The sequence below is a fragment of the Candoia aspera genome, chromosome 12 (assembly GCF_035149785.1).
Source record: "Candoia aspera isolate rCanAsp1 chromosome 12, rCanAsp1.hap2, whole genome shotgun sequence".
Lineage (NCBI taxonomy): Eukaryota > Metazoa > Chordata > Lepidosauria > Squamata > Boidae > Candoia > Candoia aspera.
In genome coordinates, this window is record NC_086164.1 from 14,528,187 (window position 1) to 14,541,166 (window position 12,980).

General features: G+C 41.8%; 1 protein-coding gene across 1 annotated transcript in view; it reads right to left on the reverse strand.

The window, feature by feature from the left end:
• TENM1 (teneurin transmembrane protein 1) overlaps window positions 1–12,980 on the reverse strand; it is a 273,477-nt gene that overhangs the window by 48,878 nt on the left and 211,619 nt on the right. Inside the window, exons 18-20 of the mRNA XM_063313466.1 lie at window positions 12,439–12,688; window positions 10,954–10,974; window positions 5,350–5,582 (exon numbers count right to left, since the gene is read on the reverse strand). Coding sequence (XP_063169536.1) covers window positions 5,350–5,582; window positions 10,954–10,974; window positions 12,439–12,688 — 504 coding nt within the window. The remainder of the gene's footprint in view (window positions 1–5,349; window positions 5,583–10,953; window positions 10,975–12,438; window positions 12,689–12,980) is intronic.

Sequence of the window (12,980 nt, forward strand, 5' to 3'; positions counted from 1 at the left end):
CCCTGTTTCCCGCTCCCGAAGCCGCTGATCTTCCAGCAACTTGATGGTTCCACGGTGGGGGGTGGGCCGGCCACCCAGGGTACAGGGAACGTTACCCTACAAATGGGCACGCACAGGGAAACCATAGAATTTGTGGTCACCCTGGTGGGCAAGCCTATAGTGGTTCTGGGAATCCCCTGGCTAACTCGCCACAATCCCTACATTAACTGGAGGACCCGTACGATAACGTTTGAAGATGGGTTCTACCAAGCACCTGCCAAGGGAAAATCCCTTACTTTGACTGTCGGGAGGGCAGAGATTGTCGACCCTCAAGTTCACGCTTCCCCCATAGAGGGGTTGCCAGAACAATATGCGGACTTCGCGGACGTCTTCGGGGAGGAGGAAGCGGACCAGTTACCCCCCCCCCCATCGCAAGACAGACTGTGCCATCGAACTGCTCCCTCATGTCCCGTTGCCTAAGCCAAAGATTTACCCAATGACACAAAAGGAATTGGTGGCATTGCAGGACTTCCTTGATAAAAACCTCGCACGGGGCTTCATCGAACCGGCAAACTCGCCGGTTGGAGCGCCCGTTCTGTTCCGCGAAAAGGACGGTACCCTAAGACTGTGTACAGACTATCGCGGGTTAAATTCAGCTTCCTTGTCAAACAAGTACCCCCTCCCCCTCGTGAAAGACATGTTGGCACACTTGTCAACTGGAAAGGTTTTTTCCAAACTTGACCTCCGCGAGGCATATTATCACATTTGCATCAGGGAGGGGGACGAATGGAAAACAGCTTTTAACTGCCCCTTGGGCTCCTTCCAGTATAAGGTACTGCCATTTGGTCTTGCAGGGGCCCCGGGGGTTTTCATGCAACTAATTAATGAGGTTCTGCATGACCATTTGTTTAAAGGGGTACTGGTTTATGGACGATGTCCTGATATACTCCAAAACTGAGAAAGAACACAAAAGATTGGTAAGACAGGTTCTCACCAAACTCCGGCATGCTAAACTTTATGCTAAGCTTTCCAAGTGCGAATTCCACAAGTCGCGCCTGGATTACTTGTTTGTTGTTGTTTATTCGTTTAGTCGCTTCCGACTCTTCGTGACTTCATGGACCAGCCCACGCCAGAGCTGCCTGTCAGTCGTCAACACCCCCAGCTCCCCCAGGGACGAGTCCGTCACCTCTAGAATATCATCCATCCATCTTGCCCTTGGTCGGCCCCTCTTCCTTTTGCCTTCCACTCTCCCCAGCATCAGCATCTTCTCCAGGGTGTCCTGTCTTCTCATTATGTGGCCAAAGTATTTCAGTTTTGCCTTTATTATCATTCCCTCAAGTGAGCAGTCTGGCTTTATTTCCTGGAGGATGGACTGGTTTGATCTTCTTGCAGTCCAAGGCACTCTCAGAATTTTCCTCCAACACCACAGTTCAAAAGCATCGATCTTCCTTCGCTCAGCCTTCCTTATGGTCCAGCTCTCACAGCCATATGTTACTACAGGGAACACCATTGCTTTAACTATGCGGGCCTTTGTTGTCAGTGTGATGTCTCTGCTCTTAACTATTTTATCGAGATTTGTCATTGCTCTTCTCCCAAGGATTAAGCGTCTTCTGATTTCCTGACTGCAGTCAGCATCTGCAGTAATCTTTGCACCTAGGAATACAAAGTCTTTCACTGCTTCTACATTTTCTCCCTCTATTTGCCAGTTATCAATCAAGCTGGTTGCCATAATCTTGGTTTTTTTGAGGTTTAGCTGCAAGCCAGCTTTTGCACTTTCTTCTTTCACCTTCATCATAAGGCTCCTCAGTTCCTCTTCACTTTCAGCCATCAAAGTGGTATCATCTGCATATCTGAGATTGTTAATGTTTCTTCCAGAGATTTTAACTCCAGCCTTGGATTCCTCAAGGCCAGCTTGTCGCATGATGTGTTCTGCATACAAGTTGAATAGGTAGGGTGAGAGGATACAGCCCTGCCGTACTCCTTTCCCAATCTTAAACCAGTCCGTTGTTCCGTGGTCTGTTCTTACTGTTGCTACTTGGTCGTTATACAGATTCTTCAGGAGGCATACAAGATGACTTGGTATCCCCATACCGCTAAGAACTTGCCACAATTTGTTATGGTCCACACAGTCAAAGGCTTTAGAATAGTCAATAAAACAGAAATAGATGTTTTTCTGAAACTCCCTGGCTTTTTCCATTATCCAGCGGATATTGGCAATTTGGTCTCTAGTTCCTCTGCCTTTTCTAAACCCAGATTGTACATCTGGCAATTCTCGCTCCATGAATTGCTGAAGTCTACCTTGCAGGATCTTGAGCATTACCTTACTGGCATGTGAAATGAGTGCCACTGTTCGATAGTTTGAACATTCTTTAGTGTTTCCCTTTTTTTGGTATGGGGATATAAGTTGATTTTTTCCAATCTGATGGCCATTCTTGTGTTTTCCAAATTTGCTGGCATATAGCATGCATTACCTTGACAGCATCATCTTGCAAGATTTTGAACAGTTCAGCTGGGATGCCGTCGTCTCCTGCTGCCTTGTTATTAGCAATGCCTCTTAAGGCCCACTCAACCTCACTCTTCAGGATGTCTGGCTCTAGCTCACTGACCACACCGTCAAAGCTATCCCCGATATTGTTATCCTTCCTATACAGGTCTTCTGTATATTCTTGCCACCTTTTCTTGATCTCTTCTTCTTCTGTTAGGTCCTTGCCATCTTTGTTTTTGATCATACCCATTTTGGCCTGGAATTTACCTCCAATGTTTCTAATTTTCTGGAAGAGGTCTCTTGTCCTTCCTATTCTATTGTCTTCTTCCACATCCGCGCATTGCTTGTTTAAAAATAATTCCTTATCTCTTCTGGCTAATCTCTGGAATTTTGCATTTAATTGGGCATATCTCCCCCTATCACTGTTGCCTTTTGCTTTCCTTCTTTCTTGGGCTACTTCTAGTGTCTCAGCAGACAGCCATTTTGCCTTCTTGGTTTTCTCTTTCTTTGGGATGTATTTTGTTGCCGCCTCCTGAACAATGCTGCCAACTTCTGTCCAGAGTTCTTCTGGGACCCTATCTACTAAGTCCAGTCCCTTAAATCGATTCCTCACCTCCACTGCATATTCGTTAGGAATATTAATGAGCTCATATCTAGCTGATCTGTGGGTCTTCCGTAATCTCTTTAGTCTGATCCTAAATTGTGCAAGAAGAAGTTCGTGATCTGAACTACAGTCAGCTCCAGGCCTTGTTTTTACCGACTGTACAGATGTCCGCCACCTTTGGCTGCAAAGGATGTAATCAATCTGATTTCGGTGTTGTCCATCTGGTGAAGTCCATGTATAAAGCCGTCTCTTAGGTTGTTGGAAGAGAGTGTTTGTTATGCAGAGTGAGTTGTCTTGGCAAAATTCTATCAGCCTATGTCCTGCTTCATTTTGTTCTCCCAGGCCATACTTACCTGTAATTCGAGGTGTCATTTGACTGCCCACCTTAGCATTCCAGTCTCCTGTGATGAAAATAACATCTCTTTTAGGCGTGTTGTCCAGTAGGTGCTGCAGATCCTCATAGAACTGCTCTACTTCAGCTTCTTCAGCATTTGTGGTTGGGGCGTATATTTGGGTCACTGTGATGTTAGATGGCTTGCCCTGAATTCGAATTGAGATCATTCTGTCGTTTTTTGGGTTGTATCCAAGCACTGCTTTAGCCACTTTACTATTAATTATGAAGGCTACTGCTGTGAAGAAACCGCTACGGCAATTTTATGCAATTAGTTATATTTATACACTTCTATAATGCACACTTAAAAATAACAGGCAACTAATTTAGAGTTTAAAAAGTTTATCAGTTCTGATTTTTAAAAATTGCTTTCAGGAGCATGGGATGGATTAGAACCCAACAAAATTTTCACCGCTCCGTTTCTGACATACACATTCCTTTGCATGTAGGTGAATGACACAGATTGTGAAAATTATATCTTTCAACCCCTATTTGATGAAAATAGGCATCTTTACTTGAGTCAGGTCACAAACAAGGTGCAAAATGGTAGTTGGCTTCTTTCACTAAACAGTTGCAGAAGCCTTAACTCCCATAAGTATATTACTGAATCTCTTAGAAAATATATTTCATACCATCTGCAGGCACTGGGTTTAGCATTATGAATGGGAAGAGAGTGGGGATTTCTTTTGTTTCTGTTTGCATTCTCTCTGAAGCTCCGAGGTGGACAAATTACAAACAAAAGAACATAAAACAACTGCTTGCTTAATGTGAACCCATTTATTAGTCCAGTAATGCTGTTACTAAAATCTTACATTTCACGGAAATGTTCTTCTTCTGTAAGAGAAGCTTCTGTTTTCTAGTTTATCTTCAAAGAGCTTGCTAATTCCTTTCCAATTTATCTTGGGAGTGTTTCTGAAGTTCCCTAATGTGGTTTTCTCTTGGGATTTAACTGATATGTGGGAAAGCAGTGGAAAAACGTTTTTTGTAATGAAAGACAAACTTTCATTCGTGACCCTAGGCCGCTTCATAAATAAATTAAGTGCAAAACATTGCAGAATGGAATGGAATGTATCATGGTCATAGACCTGAAAGAAAGAATACATAGTAAAACATTGCATAACCAACTAAATAAGTGCATAAGACTTGCATTCCAGAAATGAGAAATGGATCAAAATCCCCTTTCTGGAAAGAAGGAAGGAAGGAAGGAAGCTCTCATCAAACTGAAAGAGAACTGATAGGAAAAAAAAAAATCTGCAGAATTTTTCTAGGTTTCACAAATGAGAAGAATCTACCCCCTCTCTGAAGTGTGTCTCTCAGGCACAGGCATTAGCAGCAAGCCATGATTTCACTAAAATGATGAAGTGTGCATCATGACATTACAAAGACCACCGCTTATGGACTTTCATGTTATGTCATGATGCAAGAACAAAGGGTTGGAGTTTCCATTGCAACATCATAATGTGCTTTTCCTCATTTGTCTCCCTTGCCAGCGCCCTTTCCCCCAATGATCTTCCTCTTGGGAGGAAGCGAAAGAAGGCTGTCATATGGGTTGGAGGAAACATACCAAAGAGAGAATAAGTGTCCCCACTCACCTTTGAGTCTGGTCCCACCCACTGCTTATGTCATCCCTGTCCATGACATGGCTCCCATCAGGTAATCCATGAAGAAATGGATCCTTGACCCAAAGAAGTATATGCACCCAGTGGTACAACTGGGTGGTAGAACCCGTGCAGAATAAAACCATCTATCTCAAGTAGTTGAGATAATAAGACTCCTAAAACATTTCTTGCTGTGACATGAACAAAGGGGAACAGATGCAGTTCAATAACAGTAACTATTATTGCATCGTATATTTTTTTAATGTTGCAGTCAATTGAATCATTTTCCTACCTCGTGGGCTGTGAAGAGCTGCTTCGGACGCCCGCCCTCCATCTCCGCAGTGACTTTGATCAAATGGAAGGCACTGATCCCCGGTACCTGCCACAACCTCATAGTTTTTGGCCAAGTCTTTGGTTTCACTGAGAGATTTCACCTTGTAGACCCTTCTGGTGTTTGTATCTGATAAATAAAGGGATTCTGATGCTGGATCCATGGCAAGGTAATACTTGTGTGCTGGACTGGTGCTAAAAGGCAGAGAAGGAGAAAGGCAGGATAAAAATATCTGAGGAGAAAGCAGTCTTCATTTGTTCTCCTGTGGTCTCACATCGCTACATTATTCTGATTTCTTTAAAAAAGTGGTAATTCTTATACAAGTAGTATGATTCAAAATAAAATGCGTAAGATATCTCAAAGCAATTGTTCGCTGCATGCAAGACATTCCCAATGCACATAGGAAAACCTCTGTAACAGTGTTTTTTTTTTCCTGCACATGTACCATAATATTAGGAAGTGGGAATACAAGAATCATTGAAATAACTAGATGTGAACTCCTGCTTCATTATCCTTAAGCCGAAATGACTTATTGTCATGTTCGCCGTTTCAATGTCTTTGATGCATCGTAACGTTTCGCATGTCATTAATTGGATGCGTGTTTCATCTTTCTGGGGAGGATGGGAACGGTTATCTTTTGGCTTTGCTTTGGAATGTATTTGTCTTATCTACTGCGCTCAAGGTTACTTTCCCAGGCTAGCAACTCTGACGTTTGCTAGCACCTGTGCCGGGCGGGGCTGTTACGAGGGAGGCGGGATACGTTTGCACCAAGGGTTTAAGTTTGTATTTGGCGCGCTTTTGCTCATTCTCAGCTTTCTCTGTATTTGTCTTTAGTTCCTTAATAAATCAGATTTCATTTAGCAGCCTCTTGTGAGTCTGAGTATTTGGGGCTAGGGCAATCATTACACTTATTTGTTATTGTTTGGTAAAATTAGCAATATGGGCTTGGATCAGAAGATGCCTATTCAGGCGACCTTACGCTACACGTCTACTGTTTAGAAAATCCGTTAAGACCTGCCTGTTCCAGCAAGCCTTGGAGCATGATGTGACTGGGAGGGTTTGGGTGCATGGATTTTGGATTGTTGCTTCTTGGTGTGATAGGAATGCCGCTGGGTTTTGTGTGTGTGCGTGTATTGTTCGGATCTTTTTACTGTAACTGGGAATATAAACTGCTTAGAGGCAATTCACAGCCGAAGCAACTTTTAAGTCTGGATACAATAAGTAAGCAAATAAATAAGCTTTCTCTTGGTTGCTTTCTCTCTCTTATCATAGAAAGCTAGTGAGTTGGTAAGATGTGGGATAAACTTAAGAAGAAAATGTCAAAGCGCCTTTCAATGGCACAAAAAGCTCCAAACAAACCAAAGTTTGTTTGTTCATTGTCTATTAACATGCAGTTACTCCTACATGTTTCGCATCTGCAAATGCAGCAATATGGTCTTGAACTGACTTTACAGTGAAAGAGTGTTGTGAGAACCCACTTCATGCGGTCCTTGAAAAGCATGTTCCCATTTCATCTGTGCCATGATTACATATAATCAGCCTCTGCACAGGACTGATTCATTCTAGAGATTTAAAAAAAGAGAGGAAAGTCTATCAGGAATCAGTTTTGTGAGAAACTTCTTTTTGTTGTTTCTGCTTTAGGTCGTCAGTTCCATTACAGCTATTTTTGTCAGTCTGCAAGTTTATATGGTTGTCAAAGGAGTTCTAATACAGGGTCAGGTAGGCAACTTGAACTTCCTTAATGAAGAGGGATTAGATGTCGCTGGGGAGGTAATCAGTTGCTAATTAGGTGCCTACAACCTTTTACTGACATCACAGCATCTTGCAGTAGCTGGTTACAAGTGGCTTTACTCTGGGGCAGGCACCAACTGCATGATTGGACTGAGAATGAAGAATGTCGAAAAAGGAAAACAAAATCAGAACTAGGGGCAGGAGGGCTACTGAAAATGAGAGAATGGAATATTTATTTGACCCAGCTGCAGATCACTTCACCTGTGTATTTGGTACAGAAAAGTTGTTAAACAAGCAGCCTGATGTTTATAACAAACTGTGTTGAGCTTTTGGGCTGAAGGTCTATGGTCTAGTTTTCTGGTGCCCTTAATGACACCAGAAAATCAGACCTTGACCATTTAGACTAAGCGCTCCTCACTGCTTGATTAATGCCAGCCATGAAATCTTATCCCGGTACATTTATAACAGACTATTGCAGTTTTGGAGTTCAAAGTCTAGAGATCTCACAGTACATATAGACAAATTATAAATTCAATGTGTTTCTCTGTACCTATCTTGTATTAAGCAAGCCTCCAGAGTCAGATTTCATGTAAACATCTTAATAGAGAGCTGAGGTCAAAAAGGAGAAGGTGTGTCTTTAAGTAATTGGTGTCAAGGTAGGCTAGGAAGTTTAAGAGTTTTTTGAATGGATGACAAATATCTTTTTGTGGGAGTGATTGAAGGTGAAAAATGGTATAAACTAGATATATGTTGAGAACCTCATTTCTTCCAGGGTAGGAAATTGGGGGCCAATGGGAGGCCTGGCTGAAGCAAGCAGTGAGTTTAAATCAAACCCAAAGTAGGGGAGAGATTCTCTTTCTGATACTTCTTCTTTTTGGACACCATCTTGTCTCTTGCTCTGATGCAGTGGGACAGACTGTGCTTCCCAGAGGTGTGAACTCACCTCTTAGACAACATATAGACTACTGCAATGCACTCTACAGGGGACTACCCTTGAAGAGTACCCGGAAGCTTCAGCTGGTTCAGAATGCGGCTGCGTGGGCTATTTTTGGAGCCCCTAGAAGGGCGTGCATAACACCTCTGCTACGTGAGCTGCATTGGATACCAGTCTGCTTCCAGGTCCAATTCAAGGTGTTGGTTATCACCTATAAAGCCCTACATGGCATGGGACCAGGTTACCTAAGGGACCGCCTCTTCCCCGTTTCATCAGCTCGTCCCACTCGATTGTGCAGAGAGGGCATGCTACAGACCATGTCTGCAAGAGAATTCCATCTGTCGGGGTCCAGGAGGCAGGCCTTCTCTGCAGTGGCACCCGCCCTATGGAACATGCTGCCCCTGGAGGTGAGATTAGCCCCATTGCTCCTAGCCTTCTGGAGGAAGTTGAAGACCTGGCTCTGCCACCGGGCTTGGGGCAGGAAGGAGAATAGTCATACTTGGGGCTGGCTAGTACCCTGAAGTGCCCCTCCTCTACAATGACTGAATGAGACCATAGCCATCTGGATTTTATTATATTGGGTAGCTCTGCAAAACTGTTTTATAATGTGTTTTATATTGACATTTTATTGTGTATTTATTGTTTTATATTGTAAACTGCCCAGAGTCCCTCCGCTCGGAGGAGATGGGCGGTGACAAATTTGAAAAATAAATAAATAAATAAATAAATAGAGTTGAAGTTAAGGAGAAAATCACTTGCAGATCTTGAGATGGTCAACTTACAAGATGGTCAACTTACAACAAAGATGTAAGTTGACCATCTTTGGTCAAGTAATATCTCTTCAATGGTGCATGTGATCCTCCAGGGAAAGCGTATCTCAACCAGGACCAGAGCTGCACACTCACATCCAGATCAATCAAAACCTACTGTAATGACATCAGCCTTTGTACAGGCCTTCAGGTATTCCTGAGTATTTATTCAACATTCTTTCTGTCGCACACAGAAAAGCTTCTACTCTTGCCAGGCTTAATGCCTTCCATCAAGAGTTCTGGAAGAGCGATATAGCAATCCTCCTTTTCAGGACTAGAAGATGTTGTTGAATCAATATCGCATACTCTGCTGAGCAGTTCATCATACCATACGTGGTACTTTGAATGAATATCATCCCTCCTGTAAATCACTCCATCTGTACCATGGAAGGCTACACATTTTCTAAATTAGCTGATGAATCCTTAAAGACAGCTCAAAAAAGATGGGAAAATACAGTTCAGCCATGATTGTTGTAAAGAAACTATAATATAATTAAGTTCTGATAGATTGTTCCATGTCAGGAGGCAGTTAGCTATGTTTTTCTCTTTTGATATTTTAGTTTGTCACAAGTTTGCTGTTTGATGTTTTATACAGACTTTTAGTCCAAGACTATAAATAAAATGTGATTGGTTGGTTATTTCCAACGCTAAGCTTAAGCCCTTTCCATGACAGAAACAATGTGCCTGAAATCTACACAGTAAGCCTTCCCTCCCTCCCTTTCTTCCTTCCTGGTGTAGTAGATAAGGTACCAGGCTAGAAACCAGAAGTCCATGAGTTCTAGTCCTGCCTTAGGCACAAAGCCAGCTGGGTGACCTTGGGCCAGTCACTCTCTGTCAGCCCTAGGAAACAGGCAGTGGCAAACCACTTCCAAAAACCTTGCCAAGAAAACTACAGGGACTTCTTCAGGCAGTCTCCCTGACTCAAGATTGACTCAAAAGCACAATAACTACATAAAATAACATTTTTTTAGATTATTTAGAAAAAGGAAGGCATGCTAGAAATTAAACCATGGGAATACAGAGTTTTCTTTGCTTGTTGGCTGAACTGTAAGCATACTGATATGTAAGATACTCTGGGGTTACAAACTGGAGTCCACTTTGTTATAGAGTATATCTCCGTCTTTTTCTCTCTCCCAGCAATGAATTCCTCCGCTTATTTTCATATCCATTTTCAACATATCAGACAAAGCTCTTTTTTTGTCCCCCACTGGGAAAAAAAACCTGAATTCACCAACTTCATTCTATTCTATTCTTTTTTTTTTTAATCACTGCCATGAGGCAACAGATGCTAAGGCTTCTGAGTCAAACTCTGAAGAAAGCATTATTATGCTGGAAAACAGCCAGGCAGAGAAAGTGTTCTGCTGTTTCTGCAGATAATGGGAAGGCCCAGTTATAATCTTCTCTTCAGAGGCCTGTACAAACTTGCCTTCCACATATTTATTCAAGAATTTATTCAGCTCTATAAGCCCCTGAAGCTAAAACTGGGGAGAAGTTTTCAATTTTGTCTTTCCCCACACTTTATTTATCCTAACTGCCAAGTTCTCATCATTCTACTTGGGAAGATCTGTGGACTTTCTTTAGCAAAGTCTTACAACTAAGTGACCAATGCTCTCATCCATTTGTAGTGACCAAATTCAATAGGTGGAGATGTTCCCCAACACAGAAAGGACCATGTCATCCTTTTAGACTGGAGAAGGTGGGGAGCAAGCTTTCACATCACTAACAAGCCGAATATAGAGATTGAAAGCCAAAATTGTATTATTAAGAGTTAAGCTGTTAACTCTTTGCCTCAATTGATGATTGATCTTTTCCTCCAAATTTAAATGCTGTAACTTTCAACTGCCTTCTGTCTTGTTTATGTACATTTTGTTAACTTATTTTTTTAAAAATCAATCAAAATTATCACCATCTCTCTACAGAACAACCATGTAGAAAGTTGCCTTGGTGCTTTTTACAAGGACCAAGGCAAATTTCTATATGGTTATTCTGCAGAGATGGTGATAATTTTGACTGATTTTTCCCCCCAATATGAACTATATAGCAACACATAATGTGGACAATTATGCAAACATCTCCGATTCCCAGTCATACCTGTGTCTTGTGTCTCTGTTTCTTGAATGGGAGATTCACACAGGAGCAAAGGAAAAAAAAAAGTGAAAGAAAATGCAGGGACATAAATGTATCAACAGGAACTGTTATAAATATTTATTTAGGCAAGTAACATGTTAGCCGTTATGCAGCCTACTGAATCTACATAATATACGTATCTTTGTTATAAAATATATTTTTTAAGAAGTTCATAATCAAACAGTAGGGTAAGCATTTAAATACAAGGGGTGGTTTACTTTTGTGCTCTGTGATTCACATTTACCTTGCTAAACACATGTGCAAGAAAGAGACAATAAAATAATGTATAGCTGGAGTCAGCTAAATATATAAGTTGCCAAAAATATGTGTGTTGAGATGTTATTTTCTTAATTCAAGGATTCCTTCCTTCCTTCTTTTGTTCCTTCCTTCCTTCCTTCTTTGGAGAAGAGGAAAGATGATACGATAGCTTACGTACCCCTTTTTGAGTATTTGAGGGACCACCTCTTCCTGATTACATCTGTCCATCCCATCAGGTCCAGCAGAAGAGATATGTTATGAGTTTCATCTGCTAAGAAGTTACACTTGGCAAGACCCAGGAGATGTGTCTTTTCTGTCATGGCACCTGCCCTGCGGAACATCATCCCTCCCGAGGTGAGGATGGCCCCAACCCTGTCAACTTTCCTTAAGTCCTTCAAAACTTGGTTGTGTCAACAGGCCTGGAGGTCTCAAGGGAATGGTGAACTGATGAGGTGGCTCTGTTGTCTATAATATCTGATGGTCTCTCCTTGCCTTTCAATTATATAGTTTTAGATTGTTTTTTTTTATATTGCTATTGGTTTTTTTTTAATTGTAAGCCACCCAGAGTCACGTTTTGTGAGATAGGCAGCTATATCCATATGACAAATAAATAAATAAATTGAACTGGATGCTCAAAAAATTCTAAAGGTTTTAAGAACAAATGCTGGATCATTTATACTCTATATAAATGATCCAGCATTTGTTCTTAAAACACTGAATTATATCAGTGCCTAGCGCAGGGAGGAACTGCTCTCAAACTCTGAAACAGAGGAGGATAACAATCCTTCCTGCGCATTAGAACTCTTCGGCAGTAATTGAAACTACAGAAAAAGCCTTTCCATGTTCTGATGAATAAGATTTATTCATGAAAAAGGATCAGTGATCACACAAGAATTCCAACAAGTACTTTTGCTTTCAAAAGTGAACCTTCTATATAGGCAATGCATAAACTATTAGCTCCTTGCTTGCTTTCTCCTACCCTTTTGATGAAGGGGGGAAGAAGCTTTCTCTTCTGCACTGCAGCAGTGTTTACACAGCAGCTACCAGCTCTCTTCTTCAGTATGAAAATCCACTCTAACATCCTGTTTTTGTTAGCAGTGCCCCTGAAGGCCATAGAGTCAATATTCAGCCGATACCAAGACAATCCACCAGACCCGGGTGAAGACTATATCACTCATGGAATATTTTTACCTTAGTTCTAGGATGCTAATGGAGTTTCCTGAAGGAAGAAGCCTTCGAACAAAATTGAAATCTCCAATGTATATACTCCCATCAGTGCCGGAAGCAAGGGCAACAGGCGCAAAGAGTTTACTGCTGTGAGAAGGACCATTACAATTGGTGCAGGAGGTACTTCTCTGGTGCCCGTTGCCCATGACCGTTGAGATGACAGGTGGCTGCTGTGAGATGAAAATGTTCTCTCCATTTCCTTTGTGGACAATACCTGTTTTTTTCAAAACAAACAAACATACACCCACAAACATGATAGTACAGTAATAGTTTGTCTGATCCTTTCTGCAGCAAATATGGTAGAGGGCAGTTCTATCTGGAAACCCAGGATTCTGGGATCAGAACCTCATTTATCTCGGAAGTTTGTTAAACTCTTTTCAAGATTGAGGAAGATATTAGTGAAATGGTCATGCCTATAAAATCTTTGCAGACCCAACAAACTGGTTCTGAACACCTTTAGCCACCAAAGCCTGTGCCTTAGATTTCTGAAAGCTTTTTCTGACCCC